Source organism: Odocoileus virginianus, chromosome 1 (assembly GCF_023699985.2).
Source record: "Odocoileus virginianus isolate 20LAN1187 ecotype Illinois chromosome 1, Ovbor_1.2, whole genome shotgun sequence".
Classification (NCBI taxonomy): Eukaryota; Metazoa; Chordata; class Mammalia; order Artiodactyla; family Cervidae; genus Odocoileus; species Odocoileus virginianus.
Window position 1 is genome coordinate 29,403,122 of NC_069674.1, and position 15,577 is coordinate 29,418,698.

Sequence of the window (15,577 nt, forward strand, 5' to 3'; positions counted from 1 at the left end):
CTGGGCCTCAGATTTGTCATTTAGAAATTGTTGATAACAATATGTTCTATGATTTCCTCACAGAGTTTTTAACATTAAATGTGAAAAAATGTTTACAAAACTACGATGGACTATACAAAGATACTATTTTTCTCTTTTTATTACTGACAGGTTTTCATGATTCATGGTAACTATTCATATGAAGATATTTTTGTGTGTCAGCTTGGCTATAATGCCCAGTTTTTTCATCAAATATCAGTCTAAATGTTGCTATGAATTCTTTTGTTTACATTTTTTACATTATTATTTAAATCAGTAGACTTTAAGCAAAGCAGATTACCCTGCATAATGTTGCTGGGCTTCATCCGATCAGTAGAACTCAAGAGAAAAACTGAAGTTCCCTGAAAAAAAAGGAATTTTGCTTCCAGGCTGACTTCAGACTCAAGGCTACAACAGCAACTCCTGCTGAAATATCCAGCTTATTGACCAGCCCTCTAAATATCAGACTTGCCACCCGCTACAATCGTATGAGACAACACTTAAAAAAGCTCTCTCCCAAACCAATATGAAATGTATATATGTATATATATATATATATACACACACACATATATATAAATGTATATATATATATACACACACACACATATATATAAATGTATATGTATATACGTGTGTGAGTATATGTAAATAAACAGTCTTCCCTTGGTGTCCATGGGGAATTGATTCCAGAAGCCGCCATCTATACCAAATCCATGGATACGCAAGTCCCTTATATAAAATGACATAGTATTAATACAATGAATACCATTGGTGCTCCTTACCTGCAGATATGGAGAACTCACCGTATGAGTATATACACATCATTGAATATGTACACCTGCACACACACACATCCTATTGATTCTGCTTCTCTGGAGAATACCGACTAATATAACTTCTGAATGAAGAACTTACTTTGACAAGAAAAACGTGTAAAGCAATCAAAGAAAACTCAGAAAATATTATTTTATTCTTAACATATTTTCTGTTGGTTGATTTTTAAATATATATGAAATAGTAATTAAAGAGTATGTGTCATGATAATACCTTTCATTATTTCATGAAATATTTACACACATTTAATATATCCAAGTAGGAAGTATGATGAAATACAAATGTTTGCTACTGCGGGAGCTGATTCGCCTGTTGTGGCCTGAATGTGTGCCTCTGCTCAAGGCACTCCTTGCATTTGAAATACCTTCCCTCCTAGTTATCCTTTGTGTAAAGAGTATGAACCCATTTTTCTAAGGCACAGTTGAATGACTCCTCTAAGGGGAAATGCCCAAATCCTCTAGCTGAAAGTTGTCACTACCTTTTATTCTATTCCTCTTACAGTATTCATCACTTTATGTCCTGAAGTACAGTTATTTGTGTTTGTGTTTTTTCCATCTCTGTAAATAGCAATTGTCTTGAGGACAGTAGTCACTGATAAATCATAGTTTTCATCAGGGCCTGCAGCAGCTCCTTGCCCAAGATATCTTGATAAATACATACTGCAGAAATAAACCTTCATGGGTCATTTTGGTCTCTCGATAAGCTCTTTTCTCTAATTTGTCTAACAGCAAGTGCCATAAGGAGTTTCTATCAGAGTGACTGTGATCACTCACATGTGGCAGAGCTCTGGTGGTAAGTATTTATTTAATAGGTAATGAAAGAATGAAAAGCAGCATCATGGGGCTTTAGCTGCAAGGTTGAAAATTAACTTAAAATGACATTTTAAATGAGGGAATTTTATGAACAGACGTAGCTGAAATCACACAGGTTTGAAGTGAACTCTGGTGACTTCACAGTAACCAAGGTACTTCCTTCTTCTCCCATGAAATGTTTTTGATATTTATCAGTGATGTAAACTCACTGCTAAATATGTAACAAAAGCAAACCACAAGTATCCATGTACACATCAAATATTTCACTTTCAAAGATATTTCTGTGTCCTCAATGAACAGTGTGTACCTTCTACCTGAATTTGGAACACTTTATTAACTTTTCTCATTGTTGTCGCTCAATCACTCTTTAGACCCCATGAACTGCAGCACACCAGGCTTCCCTGTCCTTCACTATCCCCTGGAGTTTGCTCAAACTCATGCCCATTGAGTCTATGGAGCCAACTCAATGCCCATCCAACCAACTCATGTCCTTTGAGCCATCCAACCATCTCATTATCTGTTGTCTCCTTCTCCTCCTGCACTCAGTCTTTCCAGGCATCAGGGTCTTTTCCTGATTCTCTGCATCAGGTGGCCAAAGTATTATAGCTCAGCATCAGTCCTTCCAATGAATTTGTTGTTGTTCAGTGGCTAAGCTGTGTCTGACTCTTCGTGACCCCATGGACTTCAGCACTGCAGGTTTCCCTGAACTTCACTATTTCCTGGAGTTTGCTCAGATTCATGTCCATTGAATCAGTGATGCTATCTAACCATCTCATCTTCTGCTGCTCCATTCTTATTTTGCTTTTGATCTTTCCCAGCATCAGGGTCTTTTCCAATGAGTCAGCTCTTTGCATCAGATGGTCAAAGGATATGAGCTTCAGCATCAGTCCTTCGAATGAATTTGTTGTTGTTCAGTTGCTCAGTTGTGTCTGACTCTTTGTGACTCCATGGACTGCAGCACGCCAGGCTTCCCTGTCCTTCACTATCTCCCAGAGTTGGCTCAAACTCATGTCCATTGAGTAGATGATGCTGTCCAACTATCTCATCCTCTGTCATCCCCTTCTCCTCCTGCCCTCAATCTTTCCCAGCATCAGGGTCTTTTCCAATGAGTCAGTTTTTCACATCAGGTGGCCAAAGTATTGGAGCTTCAGTTTCAGCATCAGTTCTTCCAATGAATATTCAGGGTTGATTTCTTCTAGGATTGATTTATCTGATCTCTTTCCAGTCCAAGGGATTCTCAAGAGTCTTCCCCAGCATCACAGGTCGAAAGCATCAATTCTCCGGCACTCAGACGTCTTTATAGTCCAACTATCACATCCATACAGGACTACTGGAAAAACCATAGCTTAGACTATATGGACTTTTGTCAGCAAAGTGATGTCTCTGCTTTTTAATTTGCTGTCTAGGTTGGCCATAGCTTTTCTTCCAAAGAACAAGCATCTTTTAATTTCATGGCTACAGTCACTGTTTGCTGTGGTTTTGAAGCCCAAGAAAATAAAGTCTGTCACTGTTTCCATATTTTCCCCTAATTATTTGCCATAAAGTGATGGGACCAAATGCCATGATTTTAGCTTTTTGAATGTTGAGTTTTAAGCCAGCTTTTTCACTCTCCTCTTTCACCCTCACCAAGAGGATCTTTAGTTCCTCTTTGCTTTCTGCCATACGGGTGGTGTTATCTGCATATCTGAAGTTACTGATATTTCTCCCCACAACCTTGATTCCAGTCACTTGTGATTCATCCAGCCCAGTGTTTCACATGATGTACTCTGCATATAAGTTAAATAAGCAAGATGACAATATACAGCTTTGACATACTCCTTTCCTAATTTTGACTCAGTCTGTTGTTCCATGTCCGATCCTCATTGGTGCTTCTTGACCTGCATACAAGTATCTCAGGAGACAGGTCAGGTGGTCTGGTATTCCCACCTCTTTAAGAATTTTGCACAGTTTTTGTGATCCATGCAGTCAAAGGCTTTAGCATAGTCAATGAAGCAGTAGTAGATGTTTTTCTGGAGTTCCCTTGCTTTCAGAACAGAATATAAGCTATTAGAAATCCAAATGTAGTAGAACTTTTCAGTTAAGAACTGTAGGATTAGAAGTTGGAGAGTGGGAAACCCAACAATGTATTTGTTGAAGAAAGAATGCTGCTACTGCTTAGTTGCTTCAATCATGTCCAACTCTGTGCAACCCCATGGACTGTAGCCAGCCAGGCTCCTCTGTCCATGGGATTCTCCAGGCAAGATTACTGGAGTGGGTTGCCAGCCCCCCCCCCCCCCCACCTCCAGAGGATCTTCCCAACCCAGGGATTGAACCCAGAGCTCCTGCATTGCAAGCAAATTCTTTACCACTGAGCCACCAGGGAAGCCCTGAAGAGAGAATATGCATTATAATAAAATAAAATAACAGCAACAGGCAAATGAGAGGAACATCAGGAATTGGCCTTGGAAAGCATATCTTTGGAAGGAAGTAAAGACAGCTTTAGGAAGAGAAAAGTGATAAAAAATGAAACCTGACCTAACAAAAGAGAGTGATAGAACACATCCAGAGAATAAAGCTCCTTGTGACCATGCTTTGCTTCCTATTTCTTGGTATGAAATAGTTTTAGCCATAGCCTTGGCTTCAACTGTCTTAATTGAAGTTCTTTCTCCAATGAATGATTACATTTGAAAACCTTGACTGGCATAAACCCATAACATATTATAGCCTCAACAACTGTGTATTGTTAATTTCTCTCTTTACTTACAGGCTTGGTCTCTCTTTCCTATTCCTGCCCAACTAGCTTAGAAAACAAGATTGTTCTATACAGGCAATATCACCACTTGATTCTCCTCTTTCTTCATTCTCAGTGTAACAATTCATTTTCTTTATCACTTGTAGCTTTGTTAATTCAAAAGAAATAAAGACAAGAGCTTCCAGACAAAGGTATGTTCATTTTTCCATGAGAAATTTACAAGTTTTCTCGTTAACATATACTTTGAATGTTAAATAAAATGTTCAAAATGATCAGCTTCTGTCTTTAATGTTGCATTTTTGCAGTGGAAGTGTATTCTATATATTATACTATTATTGCATGCATTTCTGTCACTCACAGTCATTGCCACCTTCAAAATAAACTTGCTTTCTTTGCTTATGAGATGATTATGTATCAGGAGTGTCCAGAAAGGCAAGTAAGATGGGACAGGGAGCTGGTACCTGGCAAAAGCTCTCCCAATGAAAATGGGAGAATTTTGAAGAAACTTACCTGGCTGTACAGGGGAGCTTTAGTATTAATATCCTGATGGATCAGAATAGAAGTCTCAGCAGGGATTTAAAAATTTTGCATTGGGATAAAAAAAATTTCATTGGGAAAGCCAAGATTATTTAGAAGAAAAGGAGATAGAGAACTACAACAATATAAAGTACTTTCTTAGAACTCTGAACAGTCTTATTTTAGATTTTCCCTCTCTTCCTTTCTCTCTTCCCATCCCTTCTTTATTTTTTCCAAATTTTAGACAACAAATATTTATTGAGAATCTGTACTAGGCAATGGGGAATCATGTAACTGAAAAATCCAGATATACGGGATCGTATGCACATCCAAATATCGCTTGCCCATATGTTCGTGAGAGTAAGGAATTCTATTTGCAGTGTAATTTCCCACTTACATTTTCCATATTTTAAGAAAAAAGAGTTGGGAGAACCCTAGAAAAAAGCAAAAATAACAATGAAAGGGAATTAAATAAGAACTTGATTTGCAATATTGTGGACAAATACAATTTGGAGGAAAGGTTAAAGAAATATTTTGGGCTTGAGCCAAAACTTAAGTTTATTATAATTTTTCACCTTCATTTATAGAGAAAAAAGAAGGGCAAGTAGTCAACAAATTGCATTTAGAAATGTTAGGTAGGAAGTTAGGCATGAGCAACGAGGAGTAGCCTAGCCAAAAAGGATGTAAGCTGATGTCTAAACTCCATCCAAGACATGCCCATAAACCAAGTCAACAGATACCGAAAAGATGTTGAAAATTTTCTGACAGAAAAAAATCAATTAAGACATATATGCTCAAGGCTAACAAGGGGTTTTAAAAGGATTGGAACCCAGCAGTTCTCAGCATGGGATAGATTCTTCAACTCGTAGCTACTGTCCATTCATCTGTTCTCCTATATAGCTTCTTTTTTTCACAGTGCTTTTCCACATCTCTCTCTCTCATCTTCAAAATAGTTTGGTAGTCTACAAGTTTAAAAACTGGCATTATGGCATAAAAATTACTATCTTTCATGTTTTAATAATTAGAAACTAATATGATTCTTTCTCTAGACTTGTAATTTTAAAAAATTTTGGAATTTCTCCCAAAACATTCCTGGGATACATACAGCCTACATGGCATAACTTAATAGCCTAATTAGAAATTCTGCTAACAAAGAAATTATGCCCCAAACCACCACTATATATTTGAAGAATTACAATGCAGGTTCTTTACCGACTGAGCTATGAGGGAAGTACATGAAGAATTACATAGGATGCCAAAAATGAAGGACAGTTTCACAGTAGCAGGCATAGCTGCAACAAGATAAAAATAACACTTCAACTCAACAGCTTCCCTTAGCTAAGTGAAGGCAGAGCAGACCCCAGGGAATGATGGTCAATGACAAAACAAATAGTGTTTGATAACAACCCTGCACTGGCACTTTACACATGCAAACTTGGTGAATTTTATGACTTTCAAGTAGGATTAATGATTTCTATTTCTTTATTAAATAAAAATTATTTTCATTTTATGGATAAGAAAACAAACTTAGAAAAGCAACTTGGCCAAACCCATAAGGTTAAAGTGGAAGAACCAGAACTCCAATTTAGGACTATCTGAATCCTCTATTTTTTCACTATCCTGGTTCACAGGTTTGAAACTATTAGGGATCTAATCTCTACTTCTCAGGAATTTATAATGCTTTCCACTCTCAATGTGGCTTTAATTCATAGGAACCTCACTTTTGATACTAGAGGCAAACTGATTCAGCTTCTATCTTGTTAGTTCTGAAATTCAGGGTCAACTCCTGGTTTATATTTATAATATTTCCCTTCTAAACCTGATTATTTTATAAAAAGTTTGCTTGCTTTTTAAAAATCACTGTTTAACCTAACATTATTAATGAAGTTTAACCCAAATTTTATGTGAAAATTCCTAGGACTATATGATCTCATTTTCTTTTGTAGATTTACTACTACTTAGCTAATTTCATTATGAGCAGCTTTAATTTTTTGTAACATTTCTTTTTGCTTGTGGGCAGGCCTCCAGGCTGTGTGGGATCTCAGATCCCCCACCAGGAACTGAACCCAGGCCTGGGCAGTGAAAGTCAGAATCCTAACCAGTAGGCCACCACGGAACTCCAGATTTTTAACTATATTTTTAAAGACAGTGAAAGTGAAAGTCCTCAGTCGTGTCCCACTCTTTGAGACCCCATGGACTATACAGTCCATCGAATTCTCCAGGCCAGAATACTGGAGTAGGTAGCCTTTCCCTTCTCCAGGGGATCTTCCCAACCCAGGTCTCCCATATCGCAAGTGAATCTCCGACATCGCAGGTGGATTCTTTACCAGCTGGGCCACAAGTGAAGCCCAAGAATACTGGAGTGGGTAGCCTATCTCGTCTCCAGGGGATCTTCCGGACCCAGGAATCGAACCAGGGACTCCTGCATTGCAGGCGGATTCTTTACCAACTGAGCTATGAAGGAAGCCTCATATGTTTACAGTGGTTTAGCAATCTGTTTAGTTCATTCATAATTCATACTGCGAGCTTTCAGAAATGTTAAAATCAAATCGTTCTACCAAATTTTATTCGGCATCGATGTCTTAAGTTTAATATAAGGAACTTTTTTATTTATTGAAATGAAATAATCGTCAAGCATAATAAAGTTTATGCAACAAACGCTAATTTGTTTAAAGTGGATATGCTTACTCTATAATTCACAGCCGTGGTTATTATGGATCATTTTCATACTCCAAAACTTCATTTTAAGGCAGCTGTCTAGTATTTAATTTACAGAGGCGGTTATCCTAGGCAGTTTTCAATATTCTGAGGCATACAAACTTAAACAACAACAACAAAAAACCTCCTGAAATTTAGTGTAAGGATTAGATAGGATGATGTCTTTTTCCTGAGTGACATCCCTAAATGGGTACATTCATTTTCGATAAAAAGAAAACAAGTCCTTTGTGGTCTGGGAGAAAGAAAAGGCGGGGGGGGGGGGGGATATTTTTCAATTCACAGAACTAGGGGGTGCGAGATGTGCGGAGGACTCTCAGAGACACAAGCCTGAACTGCAAGATTACATTTATTCTATGAGACACACCAGCAGGGAGTAGAAACCTTTTCTATGTACGTTGCTTTTTTGAAACATTCATCAGCAAAACCTCTTTCACAATCCTGGGAGAGACCTGTTCGTCCATTCCCAAAAGTTTGGACAAGGTTTGAGAAACCGCGGGCAACTTCTAAAGAAATCGGCAAAGAGCACGGAGGAGCGCGTCCGTTCTCCCACCGTCGTCTCCAGTTTTCCTTTCTGATAGGAGGTGCAAATGTCCCGCCGTCACGCCTCAGAGAGAAGAGCTATTTCAGGAAGGGAGAACAGAGTCTGCACTGACGCACCGCAAAGGTGTGCGTTGCAGAAGAGAGGCGGGCAGCTTGGCCGCGGAGACCTGCTCTCTCCCCGGCTCTGCTAACCGAGAACAACCGAGGAAAGAGCCTAAGACCCGGGAGCTGACAACCAACCCGCAGCTCCGCCTTGGACAGCGTAGCCCCAGTCTCGGCCGGAAGGGGCGTGGCCTCGGGCGCCTCCAGCCTCGACGTTGGCGGGGGCGTGTCTTCCCCACGTCCTGCGTCTGGTGGTCTCATCAGCCCCCGCCAGGTTGGATTGTATGGCGGCCCCTCTGCGGGGCTGAATTGTGCGGCTGCCCGCGCAGCTTCTGTCAAACGAGGATTGGAGGAGTTGGGAGTTTATCCCATTCACAGGAGGAGACGGCGCTGGCCTTTCTACCCCGCCGGCGAAACATGACCTGCGGCCAGCAGCAGCAGCCGCTGCCGCCGCCGCGGAAGATCACCAACGTGGGTCCCTGCATCTCTTCCCGCAGGAGAACGAGTCCCTCTTCACCTTCCTCGGCAAGAAATGTGTGGTCAGTGGCCGAGACCCGCATCCCCGCTCCCAGCCTTAGCCTCCAGGGCCAGGGAGGGAGCGCCGGGAGGTGGTAGTGGGGAAGGAGGCGGGAGTGGCGCGCGGAGGGTCGGACTGCCGGCCAGATCTCTCTCCGACCCGGCTCCCTGGGCGAGGGCAGTGCGGGCCGGAGGCCGCCTCCCGGACCTGCCCGGGGAGCAGGGAACTGTCAGGTCCGCAGGCCTGTCCTGGAGCCCTGCTCGCTCGGACCCGGGTCCGTGCCTCTGCTGCTGGTTCAAATTTTACGCGGGGATCTTGCAGGAGCTGCTTGATCGTAGTAACTGGGCTCCTGGACTGGCCCTCGCTTCTCCTCCTACGACCCCGATGTAGGGGACACCTTCCTTCACCTGGGCTTCCCAGGCGGCGCCTTGGTAAAGAATCTGCCTGCCAATCTGCCAATGCCGAAGACCTAGGAGGTAGGGAAGGGGTTGGATACCTGAGTGGTAAGAACCCACTCCAGTCTTCTTAGAGGAAGAGTCTCGTGGACAGAGGCGCCTGGCGGGCTGCAGTCCATGGAGTTGCTGGAATGGACTGAGCACGTGTAGTGTTGTGATCTTCACAATGCCAGAGGTTTCAGGAGTGGGTAGATCGGGCACTGAAACCCAAATATGAATGAATCGGACCCTAAGGTGGTTTTTTAATCTCCCTTTAAGATCTCCGGAGGGAATGGAGTCCAGTGCCTCGGTTCAGAACAGGGGGCAGGAAATGCTACTGCTCCCCACTGCAGAGAAACCAGGTTTATTTCTACAGCAGTCTCTCCCAGGCCTGGTTTCTCTCTTCTCTCCATTCTTTTTGTTGTTCTTTGTTTGTTTGTATTGGTGGGAGATGCTGCTCTCCCAGAACCCAGCTCAGGGGAACCGCGATCTCCAGCAGTTCTTGGCCTTTTGAGATCTGAGAATGGCTCTTAGGTCGGTGCTTTGCGGTCTGTTCCAACTCCAGATGGCCGGTTGGAGCCAGCAGCTCTGCTGTGGGAAGGGGAATGTGTTGTTGATGAAAGCATTCATTACACTGGCTGCTGGCGCTTCTGGGGGTGGGGAGGTTGTGCTCTGTGGGCACAACCAGTAAGATGTCAGCCTGCATCTTACTGGGGTGGCCGAGTTGAGCTGTGGTTGAGACTGTTGAAACGCTGTTCGGGTCCCTTTCTCCCCACTTAACTGGTTAACACCGCAGAGTCTGTGCCCCTGGCCCCGGGGAACCATCAAGGGAAATGTCAGCAGTGAGTGAACATGCTAAGTTGCTTCAGTCCTGTGCGACCCTATGGACTGTAGCCCACCAGGCTCCTCTGTCCATGGGATTCTCTGGGCAAGAATACTGGGTTGCCATGCCCTCCTCCAGGGGATCTACCTGAACCAGGGGTCAAATCTGTGTCTCTTAGGTCTCACACATTGACAGGCAGGTTCTTTAAAACTAGTGCAACGTGAAGCCCATGTGTTACATACCAGACACAATAACTTTAGGCAGAAAGGATGTTACATTTATGCACAAGTATACTGTCTAATTGCTTTGTGTTTACCTGTAATGTTTACTGGTTTAGAAAAAAATGACAGGCACGGAAGAATACAAGAGAGAGAATGAATTTTTGTCATTTAAGTGCCTCAATATTGTGAAATCAAGACACCAAGTACAACTATTCACAAATAGCCCACTAGAAGTTAAACTCTTTGCAACCCCATGGATAATCCATGGAATTTACCAAGCCAGAATTCTGGAGTGGATAACCATTCCCTTCTCCAGGGGATCTTCCCAACCCAGGAACTGAACCCAGGTGTCCCACATTACAGGCAGATTTTTTACCAGCTGAGCCACCGTAATTTCCTTTCTTTGTTTCTGCACTTTCTCTGTATAAGTCTCACCCCTGGCGCCTGACCTCAAAGTGCCCCTAACCACTTCTGGTTTGGTGCTACTGAATTCTATTTGTTTTTTTGCTCAGATAAACTCTTAAAATTGTTCATTTGCCTCATTTTACCTTTTAGAAACAAACACACAAATTCACTTCCTTATTCCTAGGGAATTTCTGGAATTACATACAAGAAACCATAACCAGAAGTTATCACTGGTAGAGGGAAGAGGAACAAGGACTTTTGATTTTCCACTGTGTAATATTATATTATTCTACTGTGAGCAGTAATAACTTTAAAAGAATAAAAAAAGATTTTAAACCAAAACAATATAAAAGACTATACATGTTGACACGTGTATAAAAAATTATTGGAGCTTAAAAATGTACAGTAACACTCTGAATCATCTTGATTGCTTTTGCAACTCCATCAAAGTTTAGACATAAAGAGAAAAAGTCTGTAACAAATAGAACATGTTCTTTTTTCCTCACAGGAAATAGAATGCCTCAGACAGTTTACTTTTAAGATGTTAGTGACTTTGTACCACAACCTGCAAGTCTGCAGCCCCCTCTGGATTTGACACATACCGAACAGTGCCACCGCTGTGTGCCTTCGTGTTTGCTTCTTAAAAGAAATCCGAGGCCCAAGTAGAAGGATGTGGCAGTGACATTTGTGCAGATGAGTCCAGGTAGGGCATTCGAGTACAAGCACTCTTCTATTTTATAGGAAATTGAAGGCTAACTGTGGCTACATCTGAAGTTCTTTTCAACCCTGTGCAAATTAAGTCCCCAGTGGAATAAGAAGCATTCTATTTCTTTTTCCTTGTCTCTTCTCTCCTTTTATTTTCTTTTCTTCCACCCACTCTCCCATGCCTCCTTTCTTCCCTCACAATCAGACTGCAAGCAGAGGAGAAAATACTGAATTTTATTGATGGGTTTTGTTGATAGGTTGTCAATTTCCAAAGTTTAACCACTCCATATGAAATTTCAGAGTCATCAAAATGTCAGTATCTTGTGCAGGATGACTGTGTTGACACAATCCTAACAGTTTTGCTTGTGAAACAGATCATGTGAATCTTAGTCCTCTAAACTGGGGCAACTGATGGGCAAACTGCTGAGTCCTGAAATATCAGCCCTAGACCCAGGATTGAGATTGCACTGTTTGTCAGGTTCAAAGGAAATTGCCATTCACCAGGTATAGTCATTCAAAAAGGTCTTTCCAAAATGAGTTCCCCATGAGAGATGCTCCTTTGGGACCCAATTAGTATACAGAGCACACCTTAAATAGAGAAGCACATAGACAAAGATGTTGCTCAGCTTGAAAAATAATTTCATTGTCAAAATAGTGTAAATTAAGATAAAACTGATGATCATTATAAAAGTATGAAAAATATAATAAAGATGAGAAGTATTAATAGAAAAAAATAAAATGGGCATATTGTTCATTTCAGCTACCAAGTAGGCTTATGAACTTATTACAGAGGAACAAAATACCAACAAAGGGAAGAGAATTTTTGCTTTCCCATTTGTTCTGTGAGTCTTCATTTATAAAGGTGACTGAGTGGCTGCACAGAGGACCACATGGGAAGCATCAGATTCTGGACAAAACCCAGAAGCAGGAGCAGGCGAGAACTTACACCAGGGTGGACAGTTGAGTACAGGCTCATTGAATAACTTCAGCTGGCTTTGGGTTGCAGGGAGGAAAATATCCTATTTGACCCTCTTACGGTCCTTGGTTGGGTCTGAAAATTAAACTGACAAAGGCAGATTACCAGGAGAAAAGCATACAGGTTTATTTAATATAAGTTTTATAGGACATCAGAGCCTTCATTAAAAATATGAAGGCCCCAAGAAAGTTAAACCTGTGTATTTTTATTCTAGGCTGCATTAAGAAGGGCAGTGGGAGAGAAATACAGGTTAAGGAGTATGAGGTAACAGCAAGGGCTGTTGATTAGGTTCTTCTTGGCATCCCTTTGTCTTCAATAAAAAAGCTTCTGCTTTCCTCCAGGTCCACAGGGGACAACTTTCACATGAGGATTCTAGTGTCTGTTTTGGGGAAGAAGGGTGAGGTGGGGAGGTTCTTAAAGTGATCTTCCTGCTCCTACTTTTTTCTCAAAACTCCTTCAGCTTAAAATGTTCAGTATGCCAAAGTGACATATTTAGGGAAGTATGTTCTGAACCTCATCAGGGCTATTGAGGTGTTGCCTGGTACCTGGCCCTGGGATAATGAGGCAGAGGAGTATTGCCTCCTGGGGCTTCTCTGATAGACCAGTTGGTAAAGAGTCTGCCTACATTGCAGGAGACCCCGGTTCAATTTCTGGGTCAGGAAGAGTCCCTGGAGAAGGGAAAGGCTACCCACCTGAGTACTCTTGGGTTTCCCTTGTGGCTCAGCTGGTAAAGAATCTGCCTGCAATGAGGGAGACCTGGGTTTGATCCCTGGGTTGGAAAGATCCTCTGGAGAAGGGAAAGGCTTCCCACTCCAGTATTCTGGCCTGGAGAATTCCATGGACTGTATAGTGCATGGGGTCACGAAGAGTTGGACAGGACTGAGCAACTTTCACTTTCACTTTTCTGTGCAGGCTGCAGAGAGGAGGTAGAACTCTGGATTCATTAGATTTTATATCAAATAGCATTTTTTTTGCTGCCTCTCAGGATTGACTAGCTTTAGAAGAGGCAGTCCCTTCCCTGCAAGAAAGGTGTTTTAAGATGTTAGAACATCCAAGTATGCAGAAAATAAAAAATATAATTATTAATGTTTTTATTAAACAGGAATTTAGGAGTGACATCATTTTCAGCATGAGCCCAAAGAAAGAGGAGAGTGGTGAGGAGCATTTCCAAAGTGGAAAAACTATTTTTAAATGAAGTAAAAAATAATTTTAAATGAAATATTTCAAAATAAATACCTTTCTAGCAAAGAAAAAATGCATTCATCACATGGTAGCTAACCAACTAAATTAGAAACATATCAAATTGGCTGTCAATCCATAGTAATTATATTCAGTAACCATTGCAACATTTTTTGATCTTCTTATTGAGCACCTGTTCTGTGCCAGGAATCGTGCTGTGTTATAGATCTCAGCCCGTGGTTGTGCCTCCACTAAGCTTATCTGGGAGTTGGGTGGAGAGAATGCAGGTCAGAAATCCCTAGAGCAGTGCTGTGTGAAGATACATGGCAAGTAAATGTCCCCACCATCCTCAAATATCTAGTCACACAATAATAGTATGTGCCTAACCGTCCTCCTCCTCAGTGCTCGGTTATGCACCTTCTAAAATGAAAAGTGAAAGTCGCTCAGTCATGTCAGACTCTTCGCAACCCCATGGATTACACAGCCCATGGAATTCTCCAGGCCAGAATACTGGAGTGGGTAGCTTTCCTCTGTAAAGATCAACAAATTTGCCAGCAGCCAATTTATTTTTAAAAATTGATAAATTCCTTTTATTGTCTCTACATTGCCAAATAAAGCTCAGACTTTTGAAAATACTTCTTGTTTCGTAGCCTTCTACTCTTCCTTTTATCATATCTGCTCCTGTGGGCTATCATTTTCCTGTTAGTCATTTTTGTGTTAGAATAATCCAACAACTAATTTTCCTAAATGAGTATATTTATCCAAAGTTCACTGCTTAGAGGTTTTTAACACTACATCTCATTACTGCTTAATACCCTTAATTCATTGCATTAGTGAATGTCTATTTACTTCCCACAATATTGAATTTTATCTATGCAGTAAATCCAGAGGTCTACTATATATTATTCTCCTTTCAAATTCACTTGCAGAAATAAAAGCATATATTCTCTCTACTAACTTTGAGACCGAGCCCTCTGCTGGAAAGGAGACAGGTTTTGTATGATAGTTGAAAGTTCAGAGATGCCATCTACATCTAACAAATTAATTCCCTATCTTTTGAAATGAAATTGCACAGTTCCTTTGTACTCTGTTAATCAGATGAATCTCTTCTCATAGCACTGTTTTTATACTTCAGAATTATGCAACATTCTATGGACAAATTCTGTTTACACACCTAGCATCCCTATCATTGTGCAAGTTGATGAAGAGCAGGGGTACTATTCTACTAGTCTCTTTGTACCTCAGATACAAGGATGATCCCTGCAAAAATCCTGGATTTAAATGGAAATACAACTTTGCCTCTATGAACCTAACCATATACAAAGTTATATAGAATATTCCTGCCAAGTCTCTTGCTCTGTTTAATGGCCTCTTTTCTCATGGGGTTCATGGCAAAGTCTGCCATGATGGAAGTCTACTGTTTTGACATTCCCCCAACAATAGTAATATAAGCATCTTCCATACCCATTGAAAACATATCCGCCCCTCCCACAGACACTTACTGTGCTATTTCTAAGGCCAGATGCTTTTCATGTGCCATTCAATAATCTCAAGAACCCCTAAAAGGTATAATTATTGCCACTAAAATCTCGACAGCATATTAAAAAGCAGAGACATCACTTTGCCAACAAAGGTCTGTATAGTTGAAACTATGGTTTTTCCAGTAGTCATGTACAGATGTGAGAGTTGGGACCATAAAGAAGGCTAAGCATGGAAGAATTGATGCTTTCTAACTGTGTTATTGGAGAAGACTCTTGAGAATCTCTTGGACAGCAAGGAGATCAAACCAGTCAATCCTAAAGGAAATCGATCCTGAATATTCAATGGAAGGACTGATGATGAAGCTGAAGCTCCAATATTTTGGCCACTTGATGCAAAGGACTGACTCATTGGAAAAGACCCTGATGCTTGGAAAGATTAAAGGCAGGAGGAGAAGTGGACAACAGAGGATGAGATGGTTGGATGGCATCACTGACTAAATGAACATGAATTTGAGCAAACTTGGGAAATAGTGAAGGACAGAGAAGCCTGGTGTTCTGCGGT

The 15,577-nt window shown here is 41.2% G+C and overlaps 1 protein-coding gene across 1 annotated transcript; it reads left to right on the forward strand.

Moving 5' to 3' along the window:
• Nucleotides 1-5,192: 5,192 nt before the first annotated feature.
• On the forward strand, nt 5,193-11,175 carry LOC139038024 (uncharacterized). The gene is made up of 3 exons (XM_070475952.1): nt 5,193-5,233; nt 8,142-8,813; nt 9,113-11,175. Exons 1-3 carry the CDS (start codon nt 5,193-5,195, stop codon nt 9,318-9,320), a joined length of 921 nt encoding a protein of 306 aa, XP_070332053.1. The 3' UTR covers nt 9,321-11,175.
• The last annotated feature ends 4,402 nt before the right edge of the window (nt 11,176-15,577 follow it).

Coding starts and splice junctions, on each gene's coding strand:
- LOC139038024 (XM_070475952.1), top strand. CDS start 5,193: ATGGGGAATCATGTAACTGAAAAATCCAGATATACGGGATC. Junction 5,234..8,141: donor AAATCCAGATATACGGGATC/GTATGCACATCC, acceptor CAACTTCTAAAG/AAATCGGCAAAGAGCACGGA. Junction 8,814..9,112: donor TCCTCGGCAAGAAATGTGTG/GTCAGTGGCCGA, acceptor GGGATCTTGCAG/GAGCTGCTTGATCGTAGTAA.